Genomic DNA, 21,646 nt, shown 5'->3' with positions numbered 1-21,646 from the left:
CTTTTTTCGCAAACAAATTGGGCTTAAAATTATGGCAATCCGTTTTACCCAAATAATAAAAAAAAATATCGGCCTTTTTTTCTGTTTCACTGCTCTCGCCACCTCCCGGTCAGATTTCTAGGTAATTCTAGTTACCGAATTTTTCTGCTGCATCGTGCTAGCGCTGTATGGCAATCCGTTTTACATAAAAAAAAAAAATGGCGGAAAAAAAAAAAAATCGCACTTTTTTCTCTTTTTTCTACCCGTAGCCATCTATCAGTCGGTTTCGTTATTACAGGCATGTAAGCAATTTGAGTTAATTGTATCCCATTAGCAGTTAATTGAGTAGCGTGGCTGGAGAACAACGCGTGGCTGGAGGAGCAATTGAAAAATGGATAAGATAATAAAACAAAAAAATGGTAAGTATAAACATTATTATAGTGGTTTTCAATTATTAATTATTGTTTATTAGATCAAATTGTGAAGCTGCAGGCCCAGTTATTGGACCAACACAAAATATTAGATAACAACAAAGCTAAGGATGGTAGGCCTAATACGTAATGATTGTATTTATTTGCTTTTATTCATTCGTGTTTTGTAGCTCAAATTTTGAGTCTACAAGCTCAGCTAGGGGAAAAGAACAAATTGGAATGGAACAGTTTCCAAACAGTGACGGAGTTTTTTCAAAACTCATCCCTAACTGAACGTGAGGATGAGTTGGCATTAGGCGAACACAGTCAGGTGCCTAAACTTTTCAAATAAGAATTCCAAATAAGTATAGAATTTTAACAAACAATTATTTATTGTTTAGTTATTCAGTCCACCACCTGACAGTGTGTTAAATTTGAATTCTGTTAGTGCTGCACTAAAAGAATCGTTAGTAATCAGTCCATGCAGCGAAGGAACTGAAGAATTGTGGGACTGTATTTGGGCCGAAAATGGGTGTGGTATGGAAACACAGAAATGGCACGAGTTCAACATAAAACATGGATTAGGTACTTTTGTCTATCGAAAAAGTATTTTTAATGCTATTATTTTGCATTCACAGAATTTTAGCGGGGAATCAAGTCAAGTCTGGAAGTGTTACAGGACGGAAGAGTCAGCCTGTAGTTGAAAAAACACTGAGCGTGCATTACCGTTAAGGTGTGAGGTAAAGTAATAGAGTGATGCAAATTGTCTAATGAGAAGTACCATCTTGTGTTAATGAACCTGGTACAACAGCAATCCTTTATAGTTCTGTCACAGCTAGAAGCCTGAAATAATTCTGCTTCTCTGGCTAAAGAACAACTTGTCCTTTATGTTCACAGTGTTGGTGAAACTGGGTACTTAAACGGCCCTAAGATTTTGCTGCCGTTGCAGAGATGAACATCATACATGGACTCTTGAGGTATGAAAGGAATTTTCTTCAAATAATTTTGAATTTATGACGAAAAATTTCTCTTCCTTTTTGCCAACCAGGTCTAATCTACAAAAAGAAAATTTATCCAATAGGAAAGGATTTTCATATACTGGGAACACAACTATCAACAATGCAACATTCTACGGATGCTAGTTTATCATTCAAGAGCCTTATACAATGATGTTAATCTGCAATTTGTATGTCCTTTCCCAAGCTTCCACCAGAAGTTGAATCTATGAGTCATGTAAGTTACATGAGCACCACTTGATATGCTTAATGGTGTTGTTTTTCTTTTCTGAATATAGGTTAATAGTAACATTGGATCTGAAAAGATTCTTGGTTGGGGCAAGACACTGAATAAATTGTATTGATTGGATGGATGACATGACATTTCTATACTTAATTCGGATTCCCTAGACGGTATTTGATATTTAAAAAATTGAAGTGCATATCTGGGCTCCCTTCTTTTCTGTAGCCCCGTTTCCCCTTGACTCATAATAAGCCCGTAGGGGGTCATGCCCCTACTGTACGGTATATATAAAAACAACATATACCGAGGTTTGGAGGGCTCTGGCCGGAAAGGGGACGTGGGGGTCCGCATGGTTCGATGAAGTGTTCATGGAGGGCTGTGTGGCTACCCACAAATCCGAATTAAAGGTTAATCGCTCCTGTAAAAATGTTCCATTTCTTCGGCTCTTCTTCCGGCTTCTCTTAGCCAAGCACCGGGTAATCTCCCCGGTGGGTCAACCAATGCAGTGTCCCCCCCCCTGCCTTGGTTGGCGGCAACTTTTGAAAGGGTTGTTTTGCCTTTCGAAAGTTGCAAAAATAATTGTAATGTGCAGAGAATTGTCAATAAATTTTTTTTTTATAAAATGTTTTTTGCAAAATTTGTTTCTTTCATTGTCTGTGTTCGCTTTGTTCACACATTACATTTATCAACTTTTTTTTTATTTAGCTTGCTCAATTCATCTTTATTGTTTTTGCCACCGTTGTATCGTTTATCTGTAAGTATTCAATTATTATTTATTACACGTTTTGAATTCTTGAACTTAGACAAGGAACAACGTGTAATACCTGGATATTTTCTGAAGTAATTTTGTATTTGTATATTGTTTTACTGGTATGGGAATCGCTCCCCAGACATTCAGCGTGCAACGCCGATGCTCTAACATTGAGCCACGAGATATATATAAATTTTTTATTGTCGCATATCATATGTTGTCGTCTAGGATGTTTATGCAGTCTTTCACAACTATATGTTTATCTTTCTATTGCTTTCATAAGGTCCATAGCTCTGTGGTAGAGCATTCAGCTGCGATAACTGTTACCCTGGGTTCAAACCTTAGTAGATGTATAAAGATCTATATCTAAATGTAGAAAAGAATATTGCAGTATTGCATTTCAGTTTTATACAAAGTTTAAATGCAAGTCCGCAATTGACTAGAAAAAAGCCAAATTGACATCATATGATTCATGGCTCATTGGTAGAGCATCGGCGCGGTATACCGAACATCCAGAGTTCGATCCCTGGATTATAATTGAATGCTTACAGATAAACGATAAACCAATGGAAACAATGCTTACCATCAAAGGTGGAATAAACAATAAACATGAATTGAGCAAGCTAAATATAAAAAAGTTGATAAATGTGTGAACACAGACAATTAAAGTAACAAATTTTGCAAAAAACATTTTATAAAAAAAAATTTATTGACAATTCTCTGCACATTACAATTATTTTTGCAACTTTAAAAAGGCACAATAGCCCTTTCAAAAGTTGCCGTCAACCCAGGCAGGGGGAGACACTGCCTTGTTGACCCACCGGGGAGATTACCCGGTGATTGGCTAAGAGAAGCCGGAAGAAGAGCTGAAGATTTGGAACATTTTTACAGGAGCGATTAACCTTTAGTTCGGATTTGTGGGCAGCCACGTCACCCTCCGTGAACACATCATCGGACGAAGCGGCACCCCACGTCCCCTTTCCGGCCAGAGCCCTCCAAACCTCGGTATATGTTATTTTTATATATACCGTACAGTAGGGGCATGACCCCCTACGGGCTTATTACGAGTCAAGGGGAAACGGGGCTTCAGAAAAGAAGGGAGCCCAGATATGCACTTCAATTTTTTAAATATCAAATACCGTCTGGGGAATCCGAATTAAGTATAGCAATGTCATGTCATCCATCCAATCAATACAATTTATTCAGTGTCTTGCCCCAACCAAGAATCTTTTCAGATCCAATGTTACTATTAACCTATATTGAGAAAAGAAAAACAACACCGTTAAACACATCAATTGTTGATCATGGAACTTACATGACTCATAGATTCAACTTCTGGTGGAAGCTTGGGAAAGGACATTCAAATTGCAGATTACTTCATTGTATAAGGCTCTTGATTGATAAACTAGCACCTGTAGAATGTTGCATTGTTGATAGTTGTGTTCCCAGTACATGAAAATCCTTTCCTATTGGATAAAATTTTTTTGGTAGATAAGACCTGGTTGGCAAAAAGGAGGAGAAATTCTTCGTCATAAATTCAAAATTATTTGAAGAAAAATCCTTTCATACCTAAAGAGTCCATGTATGATGTTCATCTCTGCAATAGCAGCAAAATTAAAACATCTTTAGGGCCATTTAAGTACCCAGTTTCCCCAACACTCTGAACGTAAAGGACAAGTTGTTCTTTAGACAGAGAAGCAGAATTATTTGAGGCTTCTAGCTGTGACAGAACTATAAAGGATTGCTGTTGTACTGGATTCATTAACACAAGATGGTACTTCTCATTAGGCAATTTGCATTACTCTATTAATTTACCTCACACCTTACGGTAATGCACTCTCATTGTTTTTTCATCTGTAGGCTCACTCTTCCATTCTGTAACACTTCCAGACTTGATTTGATCCCCCGTTAAAATCTGTGAATGCAAAATAATAGCATTAAAAATACTTTTTCGATAGACAAAAAACCGAAAAGTACCTAATCCATGTTTCATGTTGAACTCGTGCCATTTCTGGGTTTCTGTACCACACCCATTTTGGGCCCAAATACGTTCCCACAATTGTTCAGTTCCTTCACTGCATCAGCTTATTACTAACGATTCCTTTAGTGCAGCACTAACAGAATTTAAATTTTAACACACTGTCATGTGGTGGACTGAATAACTAAGCAATAAATAACTGTTTTTTAAAATTCTATACTTATTTTGAATTCTTATTTGAAAACTTTAGGTACCTGGCTGTGTTCGCCTAATGCCAACTCATCCTCACGTTCAGTTACAGATGAGTTTTGAAAAACCTCCTTCACTGTTTGGAAACTGTTCCGTTCCAATCTGTTCTTTTCCCCTAGCTGAGCTTGAAGACTCAAAATTTGAGCTACAAAACACGAATGAATAAAAGCAAATAAATAGAATCATTACGTGTTAGGCCTACGATCCTTAGCTTTGTTATCTAATATTTTGTGTTGTTCCAATAACTGGGCCTGCAGCTTCATAATTTGATCTAATAAGCAATAATTAATAATTGAAAACCAATATAATAATGTTTATACTTACCATTTTTTTGTTTTATTATCTTATCCATTTTTCAATTGTTCCTCCATCCACGCGTTGTTCTCCAGCCACGCTACTCAATTAACTGCTAATGGGATACAATTAACTCAAATTGCTTACATGCCTGTAATAACGAAACCGACTGCTACCGATGGCTACGGGTAGAAAAAAGAGAAAAAAGTGCGATTTTTTTTTTTTTTCCGCCATTTTTTTTTTTTCATGTAAAACGGATTGCCATATATATATATATATATATATATATGTTTGCAAAACTGGAAAAAATTCTGTGCTATGGTGGCCTTAAGTAAATGCTCAACATTTTGAAAAATGTGAACAGCAAAAACAGTTGAGTCAGAATTCCAAACATCAAAAGTACTTATTTCTGGAAAATCAGTTAATCTACATCCTTATTTTCTGCTGCTCCATCAGTCACTATGCAGTGTGTTTAGACAACAGAAGCATTCTTGAATCAGACTGCTTCAGTTTATATCGAAGATGTATTGCTTGTCATGCCCTGTGACAAGCCAAAGTCAAATAGGTGTAACAAAATGCAATTTTGTAAATTTTTTATACAGAATTATTTCACTGCTTTGTTTCATTGTACAGCAAATTCAGATTACATGCCTAGTATGAAAGTGATCAAGGATATTACTGAAATTGGCTATCTCAGTTCGCGACTTCCGAACTCCTCAGTCTGTCATTCTGATGCAGGGGTCCTGAAAGAAGTTTGAACGTTTTGAACCGTCTCATCCAATAAGTCTGTCTCTTTTTTTGTGCCTGGAAACCCATGATTACAACTAATTAAAATGCCGTTTATTGTGTAATTTGCATAGGTATTAGAAAATTGGTAGTCGCTTAATGATTAGTTTCTTCGCTGCCCGTCAACTTACCATCCAAGCAAGCACTATGTCTGCCAAACCATTAGCTGAATACAATTAATACCAGTAGTTCACCAAAACAAGAGGTAAAGAAGGATTGCACCGATCCTTATTGAATATATATTGATAGGCAAACGTTTAAAAATTGATTCATGTTTCGTTTTCTTTAAATAGGTTAAGAATCATACTGAATCAAAAGAGGTATCTAGTCAAACCAAATTTCATAATGATAACGGTTGGAAGCCCGAAGGAATTTTTGAAAAATGCTTCCTGCCCATTACCTTCAGTCGTTGCTGCGGCCCGAAAACAAAGTATTAAAAGTTATATAAATTGAAGTGCATATCTGGGCTCCCTTCTTTTCTGTGGCCCTGTTTCCCTTTGATTTGTAATAAGCCCGTAGGGGGTCATGCCCCTAGTGTGATCAGCAGCAAAGGTTGTGAGTGCGCTGTCTGGAAAGGGGACGTGGGGGTCCTCATGGTCCGATGATATCATTGGAGGGCTATGGGGCTACCCAAAAATCCGAATTAACAGTTAATCGCTCACGTAAAAGCTTGTCCGAAACCTTCGCTCTTCTTCCGGCTTCTCTTAGCCACGCACCGGGTAATCTCCCCGGTGAGTCAACTGAGGTAGTGTCTCCCCCTACCTTGGTTGACAGCAACTTTGAAATCGGCTATTTTGCCCTTTCAAAGTTGCAAGTCATTAAATTGTGCAGAGTATTGTCAATACAAATTCTTAAAAAATAAAAATTTACAGAACTTGTCTTTTCTACTGCTGTAGTATTGCTCTGCATTTTTCACCATTGTGAACATTTCCCTATTTATGTCGCAATTTCATTTCATTGACATACACGTTATATTTTCAATTTTTCTGTTCGAAATCATAACCGAATATTACGTTGTTATACGATGGTCATATATTGTTTATGGACCAATGCACTTTAACCTCACTTCATGAAGATTCTATAACTTTTAGTGCATATGTTATTGAATAGTATACATGCATTTTGTTTGACATTTTGAGTTATGTATACTTATTTAATTTCATTTTGACTATTTAGGGAATTGAACCTTTATTTTCTGGCGTGCGACGCCGATGCTCAACCATTGAGCCATAAGTCTCGTAAATTAGATAACTATTTTTCCATGTCTTTTGAAGGAAACCTATTTGCACATGTAATAATATTGTTGTGCGTCCCAATGCAATTTAATATTTCCGTCTCGGAATGTCACCTATAAATACAATAGAGTGATTCATTTTTTGTACAAAGAAATATTGTCTACAGGGGGAACCGTAACTCAATTCTGGCACAGATGATCCAGACGTGATTCGAACTCTTGATTTTCGATTCCCGTAGTCAGACGCTCTACCTCAGAGCTATTAGTATTCCGCAGTAACCCGTAACGTGCCAGTACGATACAGCGTAACGTAAAATAAGAAAAAGTCGGGCTTATTTTTAAACCTGACTGTACATCAGATGGCCGTGCATGATAAGGTTATAATAATAGCACGAGGTATATCTTCATGCTATGATCTATACTTATCAGGTATACCTTCCCATTAGTGTGATACATAATGCTAGTAGTCTCTGTTAACGAAGTAGTGTTATAAGTATATGCAACTCGCGCGATCAACCAATAGTGAAATAGCAAAACAAACACGAAAAAAGCCACCACCCCCTTTCATTTATGATCAAAATGCTTAAAATGTTTCGCATATTAATGTTCATTTTTTACTTTTTGCCAAGTTGGAAAAAAAATACCGGAAGTGACCGGAAGTAGCCTATATCTCCAGAAATACTGGGCCCACAACAAAACAAATATGATTTTCGTGATTCTCGTGAAATTTAAGGTGTGTCTGACCTATTTTAATCTGTTTTTGGCGAAAAGTCCAATTTGGCCAAAATCGCGATTTTTCCTGAACTATAGTTCAGGGAAATTTGCGATTTTTGACGATTTTCGGGTATTTTCTACTGACACATGGATTCAATCCCAAATTTCACGAGGATTACGGAAACGTGGTTCTTTTTTCATTCAGACCAACAGAAAATGAGTTATTAAGCATTTTAAAACCGGAAGTTATACCGAAAGTTAAAATTTCGAAAATTAAAAAAATGAACTATGTTCTCCTTTACAAGGTTCACAAGACCTGCATAGTTTCAATCGTAAACTACAGTAAATGAGCATAATATGGCCTTTCAAACTTCTTAAAGTTCAGTTTTCAGGTACGACCTGTATACCACTTCACAGCACTACCACACACATAATAATCGAAGCAAATGTTTCAAAACCTTCCCCTTAATTTGATAGCCATCAGAATTAAGGTGATAGTGGAACAGATACGGTTATGACCAGAAAAAATGCGGAATATTGATAGCAAATAGCACATCTTGTTAGAATTTCTTGAATGGTTATTTCAATAAAAAAAATCTTCTGTTAAAGACTGTGAATATTTTGTTGCATTGAGAAATGAATGATACCACGCTTGCAACAATGGCTTTATCCAAAATGATACAACATGAGACCTGGTTTTCCAAAAGTACGTTAATATTACCTTGTTCTATGCCCAATAGCTTACATTTTGTGTTGGTAACGAAGCAGCGTAATATTTGCACATCAATAATAGGGGTGGAGGTAAAAACAACAAGCTATTCCGACGAAGTAAACTAAAATACACGCTTTCAACGTAACAACAAAGTAAACAATGAGAATCACATGTCAAAAAAATAGTTTTGATTTCAGCCGCTAGAGGCTGGTGAACTTGCAGCGCCGTCCGCTGGAAATTATGTTCGGCCAGCTTTTAAAATAAGCCCAACAAAATAAGCCCGACTTTTCCCATTTTTTATTTTATTATTTTTCAAAAACTTAGCTATTCCTCCAGTAATACGTAGTGTAGATTTGTAACACGACTGTCTGTCGGAGAAGACTAGAAAGTAAAGTTCCATTATTGTTCTTCGGCTTAAACTGAAACAGGATCGAAATTTTTCGCCATACATTTGACTTGCGATACAACTTCATGTACGTACTGTATTACGACTGCATTCAGATCGCCTTACTTTAAGCAAAGGTTCATAAGGCTTCCCTTAAGGCAAACAATGGGAGCTTCAGCATTTACGATAGATTCCAATCATCTGGGAAGAAGGAATCCTTCGACATCTTGGTGCAATCGAGGTTGTAATGTCAGCAGTAGCAGCAGCATCGGCGGGAACCATCCGATTCAGCACAGCTCCCAAGAAACCCCTGCTGCACAAAGAGATAGGCCTGGGCCTTATTGTACAGAAATAAATTGTATAAATTATATCAACCACCTGTATCGATCTTGGTTCTTGGTGTTCTTGTTTTTCGACATGCGTATCCGCCAAATGCTTGCACGTGTCAGACAAGGTGGCAATCTTGCGTGTTGCACAAGAGGTGATTACGAAAATAAAAAAAAAAATGTATTGACATTACTCTGCACAAACAGAAGAATTTGCAGCTTTCGAAAGGCAAAACAACCCTTTCAAAAGTTGCCGCCAACCAAGGCAGGGGGGAGACACTGCCTTGGTTGACACACCCGGTGCTTGGCTAAGAGAAGCCGGAAGAAGAGCCGAAGAAATGGAACATTTTTACAGGAGCGATTAACCTTTAATTCGGATTTGTGGGTAGCGACATAGCCCTCCGTGAACACATCATCGAACTATGAGGACCTCCACGTCCCCTTTCCGGTCAGAACCCTCCAAACCTCGGTATATGTTGTTTTTATACATCCGTACGGTAGGGGCATGACCCCCTACGGGCTTATTATGAGTCAAGGGGAAACGGGGCTACAGAAAAGAAGGGAGCCCAGATATGCACTTCAATTTTTAAATAATTAATACCGTAATACGCGGGAATACACAGGCGACCCATGGATGGAAATTCAATTCCGTACTTCACATTATTATAACTTTTTCGTCATCACATCCCAACCAGAAGCCTTCGCAGGTTCACTATTGCTATTAATCTAAATTAAGAAAATATAGATAAGATAAAACATTTTTTTTTATATAGCTTACATGGTACATAAATTCATCATCTGCCACATTCCTGTAGATTCCTGGCAGGAGCTTCTAAAATGCCATACAGTTGCAAATGATCACCATAGCCAAAACTTGAATACGAAAGTTTTTACGAAGAACCCTTCGTGTTGGCCACATAGATCTTCCATGGGCTTTCCGATTGGACGTGCCATGCACCATAAAAAACCGAAAGGTCACAAAGTTGGTTGTTTTGATCACTAAACGTTAAGGTAAACAATGTACCTGGTCTCAGCAGTCTTGACAACAATCTCCATTATGACCTCATATCACCTCATTTTATGGAAAAAGAATTTGGTAGGCATCAGTTCAGAATAAAAATTGTTGCATTCAAATTTTTTGACAGGTGGGATTTAGGAATGTCGCCTTAGGGAGTGCAAACCGCGATTTTCAAAACCATTAAATGCTGGTTAGCCATTGAAAGATTGCTGGCCTACGCAGGCATTTGTTTGGGACATGACTAATGAGCTGCTTCATGGATACAGCTCTTTTTTTTTTTTTAGTCCTCTCCAGGATGACATGAATTCCAGCACGTTCTACACATATATCAGCACTTTGAGATATATCAATTAAAATAGTACCACCTTTTAATGTTTTTGACTCCATGATTCATCTTTGTTGCAATTGGGAAGGCAAGGCAACTGATCTATGGTGATTTATTCATCGCACTTGCCATAACTGTTGTCCCAATGTATCAGCCTTTCTGTCAACAGTAGTTTGCTAATACGACATTGACGATTAAAACTAGAAAACTAAACAAACTCAGTGGAAAAGCATTACCAGGGGGTAACATCTTGCATGTTGACGAAGAACCCTAGGTTTATCATGTACATGGCAGAATATCCACATTGCCTGGATGGCGCAATCCTTTGCGTAATCGCACAAATAATAAGTAAAACATATTGAATTGAAACCAAATTTAACTGAAGTTTTACCAAACAGCCGGCTAGCACCTCGGAATTCCAAAACTACGCCTACACATTCGTATCAAGCTTTTCCAGCATGTCTCACCTTTGGCATTTTTTTGCTTTTTGGTGGCATTTGTTTCGGTTTCTGTCACTATCTACTGACCGGTAGATGGCGATAGCAGTGAAACAGAAAAAGGGCGATATTTTTTTTTTTTTTGGGTAAAATGGATTGCCATATAACCTGCTATAGCCGAATTAGATACCGAACAAAAAATTAAAAAAATAAATATTACCATAACAATTTAAAATTTGAATAACTCAAAAACTACAAATCCTATGAAAAATGTCGTATATTTTCATAATCCTCGTCATATTTCATATCTAAATTATGAAAAAAAAAACAGCTATATCTAGGGGAGAAAAATGGCGGAAAAGTCGGGCTTATTTTGTCGGGCTTAAATTTTCAACTCTATTTTTTTTCGTAAACAAATTGGGCTTAAAATTTTCGATACATATAAAGCATTCGATTTTCGAGATATCGCCTTTGAATATTTGAATTTAGGTGCGAAATTACCGTCAGAGTGTACTAGTAGCAGTAAAAGAGAAAATGATGGAACATTAACATACCGTAACAATTTAAAATTTGAATAACTCGAAAACTACAAATCCTATGAGAAAACCACGTATATTTTCGTAATCCTGGTTATATTTCATATATAGATTATGAATAAAAACAGGAATATTTAAGAAAAAAATGGGCGGAAAATTCGGGCTTATCTTGTCGGGTTATTTTTCTCGGGCTTAAATTTTCAGCCCCACTTTTTCAAACAAATTGGGTTTAAAATATTCGATGTGGAATTCGATTAAACCTAACCTGCTATAGCCGAATTTGAAGGCCGAATAAAATATTAGTTTACCCGTTAGTTATGGAGCTTTCTAGTAGTAGCTATCGTGAGACTTTAAAAAAAATGGCTGCGAAACAGCCCATCGAGTCATATCGTAAGGCAACTACACTTTTTTGAAAAGAAACATTATATTATCCCATTTTCAAGAGAAAGATACAGCGAAAATAAGCAGGACCAACCACGAGGGTACGTAGAAATTGTGAAGACAAAATAACAAGTATAGGTGAACGGCTGTCGATGTCAGAGGTTTACACGAGCTCGGAATTCAACCAATCAGCGTAGCTTCGTACATTAACGTAGACACCCGGTAAGCTTTGTTCGGCGCATCCGATTCCCCAAGCCACAAGTCCTACCAATTCAAACCTTCCGTTCACGTCGCAAACGAGCGGGGAGCCACCGTCTCCCTATAGTCGTGTAATATTATACAAAAAAATTAGTAAAATAAAATCTGGCTTGGTTATTATGTAACGAGCTCATTCTTACCGTGCATGCATCTTTGCCAGCTTCACCTCCTGCACATACGAAACTGGAGCGGCTCAGCTGGAAGAACGGTCCAAGACGAGTCCGTCGGAGACGTTGTTCGCAATCGTTGGAATCAAGAACTGGGACATCAACTTTCTTCAAAATATATTGGAAATTGCCTGAGTAAAAAATAAAATTGAAAATTCCTGATGCCGTAAATTTTAATCGAATCAATTCCAAATAATTTACCTGGTGGACCAAATGCGTCTTTGCCCCATCCGGCAACCAAACATCTGGGGTTCGATACATAAAGTTAGGAATTAAAAATAAATGACAATGGCTTGATTGTAAACCATTTATACCTTCGACCGACGTAGTTTGCTTGGAAATTTGCTGGGCAGACGGGATTGATGTGAGGAGTTGAAGCCAAGTTTACTGGTGATTCTAACGTCAACACGGCGATGTCGTTCTGCAAATTCGCCCGGTTGAAAAACGGATTCACCTTGACTCGGCTGACGCCCAGCTCAACGTATTTCAGAGGCTCAACATTAGCTTTAGCGTCCCATTCGCCCAATCGAACTTTAAGACCAACTCCATTTCTATTTGAGGGAAAAAAATATATATATATGGCAAAGATGATGACATCTAATTCATCGATTTGCACCTACCCGAAGTTAGCCACTTTGTGTGCAGCGGTCACAACGTGCCGAGGACTGACCAACACACCACCTCCAACGTAGTTATTGGTCGGGCCCAAAATGACAACCATCCTGAGTTAACAAATGAATGCCAATCATTTGATCAATTTGTAAACTATTCAATTGTCTTACCATGGGAATTCACCGAATCTCGCCTGTCAGTTCATCAAATCAAAGAATAGCATTTTGTTAGCTTGTTTTCGATAGATTTAATTCAAGAAAAAATAAAAAACCATACCTGGGTATCGTCTAAATTGTAGCCTGGAGTTGGGATGATGTTTGGTCGGCCGCAACCTCCTTGGACCGGAACTGGTGGTGCCACGGGGAACGCATTGTTTCCGGCGCAACAATACTGGAAATTATTTTGACACCGGACACCTGCAGGAGGCTACAAATCACAACCAAAATTACCGTACGTGAAATGCCTCATTAATGAGGAAAAAAAATTAAAGTGTATTGCTTTACCCTGTTAACGATGCGAACGTCGATTAGGCCGGCACCGTCCGTATTGACAGGTGCGTTAGTTTGAGGAACAGGAGATGGTGGTAAGTTATGTCCAGGAATGGGCGGAGGAGGTAGAGGTCCTGATCCTGGTGGTGGAAGTGGAACACTCGGAACTGGGCTCGCACACTTTCCTACAGGGACGCACAAGCACCGGCCGGCCTGTTTTTCAGACGTCGCATCTGCTTCGGGAACGTAAGGATTCGGTTTCAAACTGGGATCTTTCTTTTGTTCGCCTAGAGGTACTGCACCGGGCACGGGTTCCAGGTCTGAAAAATGTACAATCCTTTGATTAGGCATTTGAAAATGATTTAAATAAAAACAAGGCAACTTACTAAGGTAACCAGCAAGAAGGCCCAATCGGGTTTGAATTAATTCATCGTCGACATCTGCACCCTGTGAAGCTGCTGGTCCTTCTGGATTGACAAGTCCTTCTTCTTCTTCCTCCCCAAAAGAAATTTGTGGTTTGCCTACCACCGTTGATGCCAAGAAAACACAGAGGAGCGCAACGTGAAGATTCATTCTGTGTTTTTGCAGCTACCAATATCAACAAAGTGATGAATAAATAAATAATTAATTCGAATGTTAAGCCATGTGCTATGCAAACGTCTTCTTACCTCTTTGTTTTGTACTGCAGAAGAATGCTTTTGAATCAACAGATGCTCTGCGCGTTTATATACTACCGGAGTTCACCTCCAGCTCTGTCTATACCCGGTATACTGGATGCACGCAACGCTTAAAGGCTCGTTGAACCAATGAGAACGAGTTTTCTTTTAGTCACGTGACTTCGGGATTTTCCCAAGGTGAGTGTACAAAAGTCCTTCTTCTTCTTTTTTTTGATTACAGGTGACCGCATTTACGGAGCTAAACCAACGTATGTATGTATGGCTGGTTAGCTTTAAAAAGCACTTCATTATTTTTTGCAGGATGTGCCAATAACTGAAAATGATGAGTCATTTCCAAAGTTGGCTTTTTTTTCTAAATATCTATTGTCGTTTGTTTGCAGCCGACAAATCAAAAGGGCGAAACCGCATCAAGCAGGTAACCCACAGCCCCCCCCCCCTCTCCCTCTCCAGTCCTCAAGGTTTTTTTTTTTTTTTTTTGAAAGAGAAAGCTGTCAAGCTCAAGGTCTTTTGGCCTCTTGTGTCGAACTTCACCATCAACCTAAGTCATTCAGCTGTAAAGTATCTTAATGCGATGTTCATTCCGCCTTAATGATTAAACGCATAACAAAAAATACTGGCAAATTTGTGTTTGATAACATTAGTGAAATAGCGTCTGATGGACATAGAGGCAAAATGCTCGAATAGATTCAAACTGTAGTGGTATGGCAGGTCCATACCTGCGTGACCTGAATGGGGAAAGCAGTCTTCATCCATTGCAGAACTGTGGAAGGGAAATGTGGCTACAGTAAAAGTCTATCCTGAATGTAATCTGGGGAAAACCATGTAATAACACTGCTAGGAAAACCCCCAAACAAATAAAATGGGGCATTATTCAATGAAAAAGTATTGGTACCAATAGGCTTCAAATTCCAAAGACAATAACAAGTTATGTAATAGTATACGCACATTTATTTTAACGCCAAGGCCACACGGCACTTTTTTTAATTCTTTGGCTTGTAGCACAACCGATGGTGGGGATTGACCTTTAATTGGTTATTATTATCTCATACTTTAACGTTAGAACGCCAATTCTTGTCTCGTTGCTATGTTATTTTGCGATGTCCTTGGAATAGTGCAGTACGCCCAACAACCATTAAAAATATAAATAAATAGAAAAAGGGCGGAAAGCAAAATGTGAGAAACAATTGAAATGTATTTTGCATAGAGGTATTCCTTACCACACCGCAGATCCGAATAAACCTTTCAAACCGAATCTCACACATAGCGACAGGACATAGCCATGGACATCAGGAACTAGGCTGCACGCAAATTTATATTATTGCTTTCTGTGTGCAGTTTTCACGTGCGTTTATAACGTTTGATAGTTCCGTTTCACTTTTGAATGTCGTTGACATTAAAAATAAACATATGCGTATAAGGTAAAATGGAAAAAAATAAGGGCATGGCATAACTAATCTTGTAAAAAAAGTTCAGGTAGTGTTGTTGATACGTTCGCATCAGCATCCGTTCGATTGCATTCACTGAAGTCTAGTTGCACAGCAAAATCGGGAGTGAAATAACGCCACGTTTCTGATTTATGTGGATTGTCCAACTCTTCACGTTTTAATCGTAGCCTGAAATACGCCCCCCAAAAAAGTTTTCAATTACAATATACGCAATTATTGGAAGAATAACATTCAAATAGGTGAATTCTAATGCTGCCAAGTAAATTCGCATGACGTCGTACAACTATGATGGCGGTATGTTTTTCTGTTACGCACCTGTTGTTTTCCACAAAGCTGCAGTTGAACCAGAAGTAGAGAACGGCGTTCATGTAGCCCTTGGGCACACTTCTCTGATCGGCGTACATTCACATTGAAATTACACCGAATTGTTCGCGTGGGGTACATGAAGAGGAAGTTGAAATGCAAAAAGAAAAAAGTATACGTAAAACCACAAGGTTATCCTTTGTTTAGCGTGAATAGTAACTCCATAATTATATACCGATCGATGCCGGATTATGATTCGCACGTCGCCGTGAATCGGTGGAGCTTTGTTGAGCAAACATTCGACAGCCTCCTCGCGTGATAGGAAAATCGTCTAAAAAATATTGACAAACATCGAGATTCATCAAAGAATTTGGAACGCGTACAAGATCGAACTTGGGTTATTATAGGACGAAATCTTGGAAAAGCTTCTAAACTTTATCACGCAGAAACACAATCGACACGAAGATGGTGATTTTTCATTAGAACATCAACCCCATTTTTTACTAGTCAGCTCTAATTACAGCGATATACAACATTTTTCTCTTCTACGTAAAATAGTTCGCCCTTGACATTTAAGAGATATGCGAGTTGATCGTGTTTCTGATAAATATGTTTTGGGTATTCACCTGACAGCAATGTTGTTTCCGAAAATCAGCTTGCAGTACGGGAGATGAATCCCGGCCGACGTAAACTTCCACGCTGAAATCAGAGCCATCGCCTTTACCCAAACGTGAAATACCTAAATTACGTCAAGGATAGAAAAATAACGTACATGGCTTCCGGTGGACGGGAACTTTGTGTTCGGTCAATCGCTATAACTATAAACCTGAACTAAATATACATCATTAGTAAGACGATGACAGCATCCTCCCACCCATTGCACACGCCCGCACGTGGTAACACGCCCCAACTTGCAAAAGTTCTACACTTTTACATTAGTTCATTAAACCTTAACAGTTTCACATTACTGAAGTTCATCCTTAACTCCTTTATCATGGGGAAACTGTAATGATTTGTTGGCAAGTGTTTTCGGTGGTCTTTATAAACTTTCCACGAAACGTTAATAACTCTTTTAAGAAAAAGATTTAGTAATTCGTTTGAGATTTACGCTGTAAGAATGAAGAGGTGAATTGCAAAAACTTGACGAGGGGCACGAAAAGAGGTGATTTAATGATTCACCTTCCATGCGTATTTTGCGTAGATGAAGCCTTTTATCTGGTAGTAAATGACCTCCGTTTTCTTTGATTCGTTCGTAATATCTGACGTATCTGCTCTGCGAGGGCGTTTCTACACCTTGAAACGCATGACCGTATCGAGTATCTGTTCTGCGTGATCCGAAGTAAACGAGCGAATCTTCTGCCTTAAGAAAAAGTTCTGCTTCCACTAGCCAGACACAGATCATCATTCCTGTTCGACCTTTACCCCCTGGCCAAATGCAATTAGATTTTTTTTCCCAATACAAATATTAAATAACTAATTAACCTTTGCAGTGAACGGCAATCACGTTATTGGGATCTGATTCCAGCCAGTTGCGTACACTTTTGGTGAATTCAATCATTTGCCTATTTACGAAAAATACATATTTTCATTGTACCTATAATTAAGGAGTTATTATTATTTGTTTCATTTACCTACAAGTTGGCACGTTGTGGTCGTCAATTGGGAAATGTGCAACTCGGCCGTGGAAATACGATGGATTGTAACTATGTTCGCTGCACAAATTGTAAACCTTGTAGCAATTGGGATGTTTCGTGTCCAACAGTCGGACAACCTCCTGTTTTCAAATATCAATATTGCGATAATTATCGCGCCTTCAAGCCAAAAATGAATTCATCGTCATACAGATATGGGATTTCGATAGAATGACATCTTGCCCGATGACGGGAAGCTCATGGCTATGACTTTGTCTGTCAAAGAAGTCATTTCAATTAAATAATAATTTAAAATGTAAATGCCGAAAAGGAATTTACCTGTGACGTACGTTAAATCTAAATCAAAGCCATCGTGTTGATACCTTAACGGCCGAAAATTGAAAAGCATGCAAGAGGCATTACGCGGATAGTGTTATATATTTTTACCTGCGTTTGTTTCTGGAAACCATTAGTCGAGCTGCATTAGCTAATCGTCTTTGCATCGTATAAATTCTGAAAACACGAACAATTCTGAATAGGCGGCACAGTCTAGCAGTTTGTAGAAGCCTACTCAATCCACCACACAGTATATAGACTAGATCAGAAAAACAATTTTTTTGTGCCCGTTTGCGACTTCCTCTACAGAGGTGGTCGTCTTATGTAGAAAAATAATACCGGTATCTGTTAAAAAAAAAACGTTAGGTGCATTATATATAATAAAAATGTATGGTTTCAATGAATTAGTAAGCATGGGACAAAAACAGAAGTTTACTGTAAGCCGTTGGATGTGGGAGTGTCATCAACGATGACGTCCACCAAGGAAAAAATGAAGGTGGAGAAGGTCACCAAGGCATCCAGGTCGTTGTGCCATTGTTGAACAAAAGGAATTAATCTAATGCATTTGATTGAAAAAAAAGAAAACATTAGATTGCTACATCGATGGAAAATGAGTGAACCGAAATTATCATGGACGCATAATCAAATGATTGCTTTTCTCGAGCAAAACATAACCGTCATGAGAATTACGTTTCCCTTTAGCTTGACCAGAAAAATGAAGATTAAAGTGGCACATTCGCAATTTTACCCTACGGCGACGATACGCAGAAGAAGCTCGATGAGCAGATAGACAGAAAAAATAAAATCCGTTATGACGTAATTATCTCGAACATAGATAACTCTTGATCCTTCCGTATTGCCACCCTTGTTTCCGGAAATTTCAATCTGGTATATCAGACTGCATGCAAATTGCGGTACAATTAATGAAAATGAGTGAAATTGAAAATATTTCGACATTGATTTACCTGTTAACAATGACGTCTGCAACAACAACGCCCAGGTCGGACAAGATGCAGAGCGTTGTCAGAAGATTTACAGGGAAGCTTTGCATTAAGCGATCGAGTTTCCAAATGAACGCTGATCTGCATTATCCAACCAAAATCAAATATATATTTGTATCGATAGTTCCGATCGATTGCTCATTGCTTCAGTCCTTGTACACAATCAGAAGCCTTGGTTTCGCACACGCAATTGTTGCTGGCACTTTAATTCATTAAAACGCTAGTTATCAATGTCTGAAGGTCTTGTTACCAAATAGAATCACATCACTAATATAAAATTCACCTGCTGCCAATCATTTCAAAGGCAATGGAAATAGCGCAATTTAGTGTTAGCATCTTTTTTTTTTTAAAGAAAGCCAACATAACAATTCCTTTGATGTAACATCAACAATAAATCTATATGCTACAATAAACAATTCTAACAATACCTTGGATAACCTTCTTGCTGTGTATCAAATTTCACAATGCTGAGCCTTCTTAAAGTATCAACTGGAGACTCGTCCAAACTTGAACGAGCATCGCTAAGAAAATTTTCGAGGTGTTCCAAGGGGGCACTCGAAGTGGTACTGATACTCGTTCTAGGCAGTGCTGAATGTTCTTGTTCCACCGAATGTTTCTCACTGTTGTTCGGTGAGGAATTGCACTCGAATTGATCCACATAAGAATCAGGTAGATGTTCTTCTTGATCCGAATTGGATTCTGACGGAATTGTTAGTTCAGAATCGGGAACGAAACATGGATTCTCGAAAGCACTGTCAAGCATACTTGAACTCATTTTCAAACAATCAAGAAAAGCACTTTAACTTTTTAAATGCTTCAAGCTTAGCTTCTTATTATTCCAATTCTCGTTCACCAATTTCAATATGATTTGGACTCATTTTTCTCATTGGCCTGATTACGGTTCACGCATACTACGTCTTTTACTATTAAACGATGTACTGTAATAGCCTTCTGTTCAACTTGCACTCGAGCGAAACGAGTTTAACTTGTCTTTGGTTGACAATAAGAAGAGAAAAATATTTTTTTGACAAAGTTTGGCCAACTTCCTTGGTGCAATAACAAGCAACTAGAACTATGTGTCAACACAAGTTAAAAGACTGTTAGCGAACCTCAAAGGTAACTGAAAAACAGACGAAAACAACAACATGGCTTTCACGGTTTCATTTGACTTGATTATTCGACATCATGTGACTTTTGTCAAACTAGTTTAATCGAGATCTATCTCGTCACAAGCGCGAAAGCCAAACACACTCGTGACGATGATTTCTCTAAGGATAGTAATCAGGTGATCTCAGGTGTTTTGTTAGCATCGTTACACGAATATTCACCCAATATTTTTACGACGAATCGTGCGCCATCTAATGTAGCATTATGAAGTAGCTCTTTTCCGCAGATTGTTCGGCCGAATATTCATGGCATTTTGCTTAGACACGAATGTTTAATTTACTTTTGTAGGTGCACAATACCGTTGACGAAATTCGTCATGGCCTTAGGTGGGTAAACCTTCTACAGGAGGCAGGGTAAGAAAAATTTTCATGGCCGTATAAAAGGAGTGGAGGAAAGGAAACAAAACATTTTTGCATAATACTCATCAGTTTGTGAAAAATATCAACCCCAGTGGAAAGCAATGCGAGGCCAACGATTTTTTTCTGAAAACCCGGGGAGAGAGTTAGGGTAAGCAAAAAAAAAAAAAAGTGAAAGAAAACTATGTAAATTAGTTGGTATACCATTTTTTTTGTTTATACCTCTAAGAATACATATATGCTAATATGATATTTTCAGTCTCTTGAGGATCTGGCTGTTATTTGTATTGACCGTAATTTTTTTTTGTTATGTTTTATGTATATGGATGACATCGAGAAGAATATCGGAAAGGATGTAATTTGACGATACTTTTGCAGAACGGTTGAAAATCCAAGGCAACAGAGACAGGACAGAAGATGTTGCTGCTTACAGACAAAACGAAAGGAAAAAAATGCTACGTGTTACATATATTTCAATGGTTCCTTTGCGAGAAATGCTCCAACACTGAGAGTATACATGCGACATAAATCAGCGCACCGTTATTGTCAAGTATGAATCTTTGAGATCAATTATTGATTGTTTTTAAAGGGGGTTACACTACTGAGGAAATTGTTTGTTTTGTTTTGTTTTTTTTCAAATCAAGAACTCATGTTTGGTTCTCTGCACAAGTAGTTCACCCCATTTATTTTTATTAAATCGTGTCAAAATTTGTGGAGCAAAGGATATCCAACGTAAAGTAAAACCATGATAGCGTCAAATTGTTTTCACCGAGATCACAACCATATATTTATATATTTATTTATATGCATATATATATGGGAAAGAGAGAGAGAGAGAGAGAGAGAGAGAGAGAGAGAGAGAGAAAGAAAAAAAGGAAAAATATGAGGGACAAAACTTTCTATTGGTTCACACTGAAAAACACAATGCTGGAATATTTTCTGGGTTCTGAATGAAAATGATCAAAACATTGGGGCGTAGAATTGTGAAATGGCTATTTTGAATATACCGAAGGAATTACAGAGAGGTGAAAAAGCGTTATAACCAAAACGAATATATGAACGAAAATTCAGTTTAGTGTGTGTGTATGTGTGTTACAAACATTTTAGATTGTCTGTGTCGAGACAATCGTGATCTAATGCTAGTCGTATGTGAAAACACCTCTTTAATGTTTAAGATAAATAAAAGATTTAAATCCTCTTTAAAAAATGTGTGTTTGTTTTTGTCTTGAAATGCGTTCAGCAGACTTCGCGATTGTAATCGACTTAGTTCTTTCAAACACATCAATTGCTGATAAGAAAAGGTATTTAACTGAACCTGTCGAGGACTTGAAAGCTTTGGCCACAAATTTCTGCTCTAACACGGTTTTTCAGACTGGGTTAGTTGGTTAACACAACGTTACGTGGCTTGTGTTCTACAAATGCGGAGAAAACGGACAGAAACAGACAATCCA

The 21,646-nt window shown here is 38.0% G+C and overlaps 3 protein-coding genes and 2 long non-coding RNA genes across 5 annotated transcripts; 2 read left to right on the top strand and 3 right to left on the bottom strand.

Annotated features, from left to right (window-relative positions):
• The first annotated feature begins 308 nt into the window (after positions 1-308).
• Positions 309-1,353, top strand: LOC130695122 (uncharacterized). The gene is made up of 4 exons (XM_057518255.2): positions 309-398; positions 452-523; positions 581-720; positions 791-1,353. The coding sequence occupies exons 1-4, from the start codon at positions 371-373 to the stop codon at positions 1,091-1,093; spliced, it is 543 nt and encodes a 180-aa protein (XP_057374238.1). The 5' UTR covers positions 309-370; the 3' UTR covers positions 1,094-1,353.
• Positions 1,354-3,720: 2,367 nt separating this feature from the next.
• LOC132087924 (uncharacterized) lies at positions 3,721-4,530 on the bottom strand. Its single transcript, XR_009420882.1, has 3 exons — positions 4,357-4,530; positions 3,949-4,294; positions 3,721-3,877 (listed from the first exon to the last, which is right to left on the bottom strand). It is a non-coding gene; the product is annotated as an uncharacterized LOC132087924 (long non-coding RNA).
• A 7,268-nt stretch (positions 4,531-11,798) lies between these two features.
• Positions 11,799-13,867, bottom strand: LOC130695109 (phenoloxidase-activating factor 2-like). The gene is made up of 9 exons (XM_057518237.2): positions 13,666-13,867; positions 13,295-13,599; positions 13,068-13,217; positions 12,962-12,984; positions 12,800-12,901; positions 12,494-12,730; positions 12,381-12,424; positions 12,153-12,310; positions 11,799-12,073 (listed from the first exon to the last, which is right to left on the bottom strand). Exons 1-9 carry the CDS (start codon positions 13,850-13,852, stop codon positions 11,918-11,920), a joined length of 1,362 nt encoding a protein of 453 aa, XP_057374220.1. The 5' UTR covers positions 13,853-13,867; the 3' UTR covers positions 11,799-11,917.
• Positions 13,868-15,172: 1,305 nt separating this feature from the next.
• LOC130695133 (phosphatidylinositol 3,4,5-trisphosphate 3-phosphatase TPTE2-like) lies at positions 15,173-19,687 on the bottom strand. Its single transcript, XM_057518269.2, has 15 exons — positions 19,101-19,687; positions 18,637-18,753; positions 18,420-18,569; positions 18,108-18,227; positions 18,011-18,016; positions 17,783-17,902; positions 17,675-17,718; positions 17,547-17,611; positions 17,336-17,478; positions 17,187-17,266; positions 16,884-17,129; positions 16,331-16,443; positions 15,940-16,035; positions 15,717-15,790; positions 15,173-15,569 (listed from the first exon to the last, which is right to left on the bottom strand). The coding sequence occupies exons 1-15, from the start codon at positions 19,445-19,447 to the stop codon at positions 15,407-15,409; spliced, it is 1,884 nt and encodes a 627-aa protein (XP_057374252.1). The 5' UTR covers positions 19,448-19,687; the 3' UTR covers positions 15,173-15,406.
• A 461-nt stretch (positions 19,688-20,148) lies between these two features.
• LOC130695139 (uncharacterized) lies at positions 20,149-21,039 on the top strand. The gene is made up of 2 exons (XR_009002272.1): positions 20,149-20,346; positions 20,536-21,039. It is a non-coding gene; the product is annotated as an uncharacterized LOC130695139 (long non-coding RNA).
• Positions 21,040-21,646: the final 607 nt, after the last annotated feature.

Source organism: Daphnia carinata, chromosome 4, assembly GCF_022539665.2.
Source record: "Daphnia carinata strain CSIRO-1 chromosome 4, CSIRO_AGI_Dcar_HiC_V3, whole genome shotgun sequence".
Taxonomy (NCBI): Eukaryota; Metazoa; Arthropoda; class Branchiopoda; order Diplostraca; family Daphniidae; genus Daphnia; species Daphnia carinata.
The sequence above is the reverse complement of the archived record's forward strand: the minus strand, read 5'-3'. Positions and strand labels throughout refer to the sequence as shown.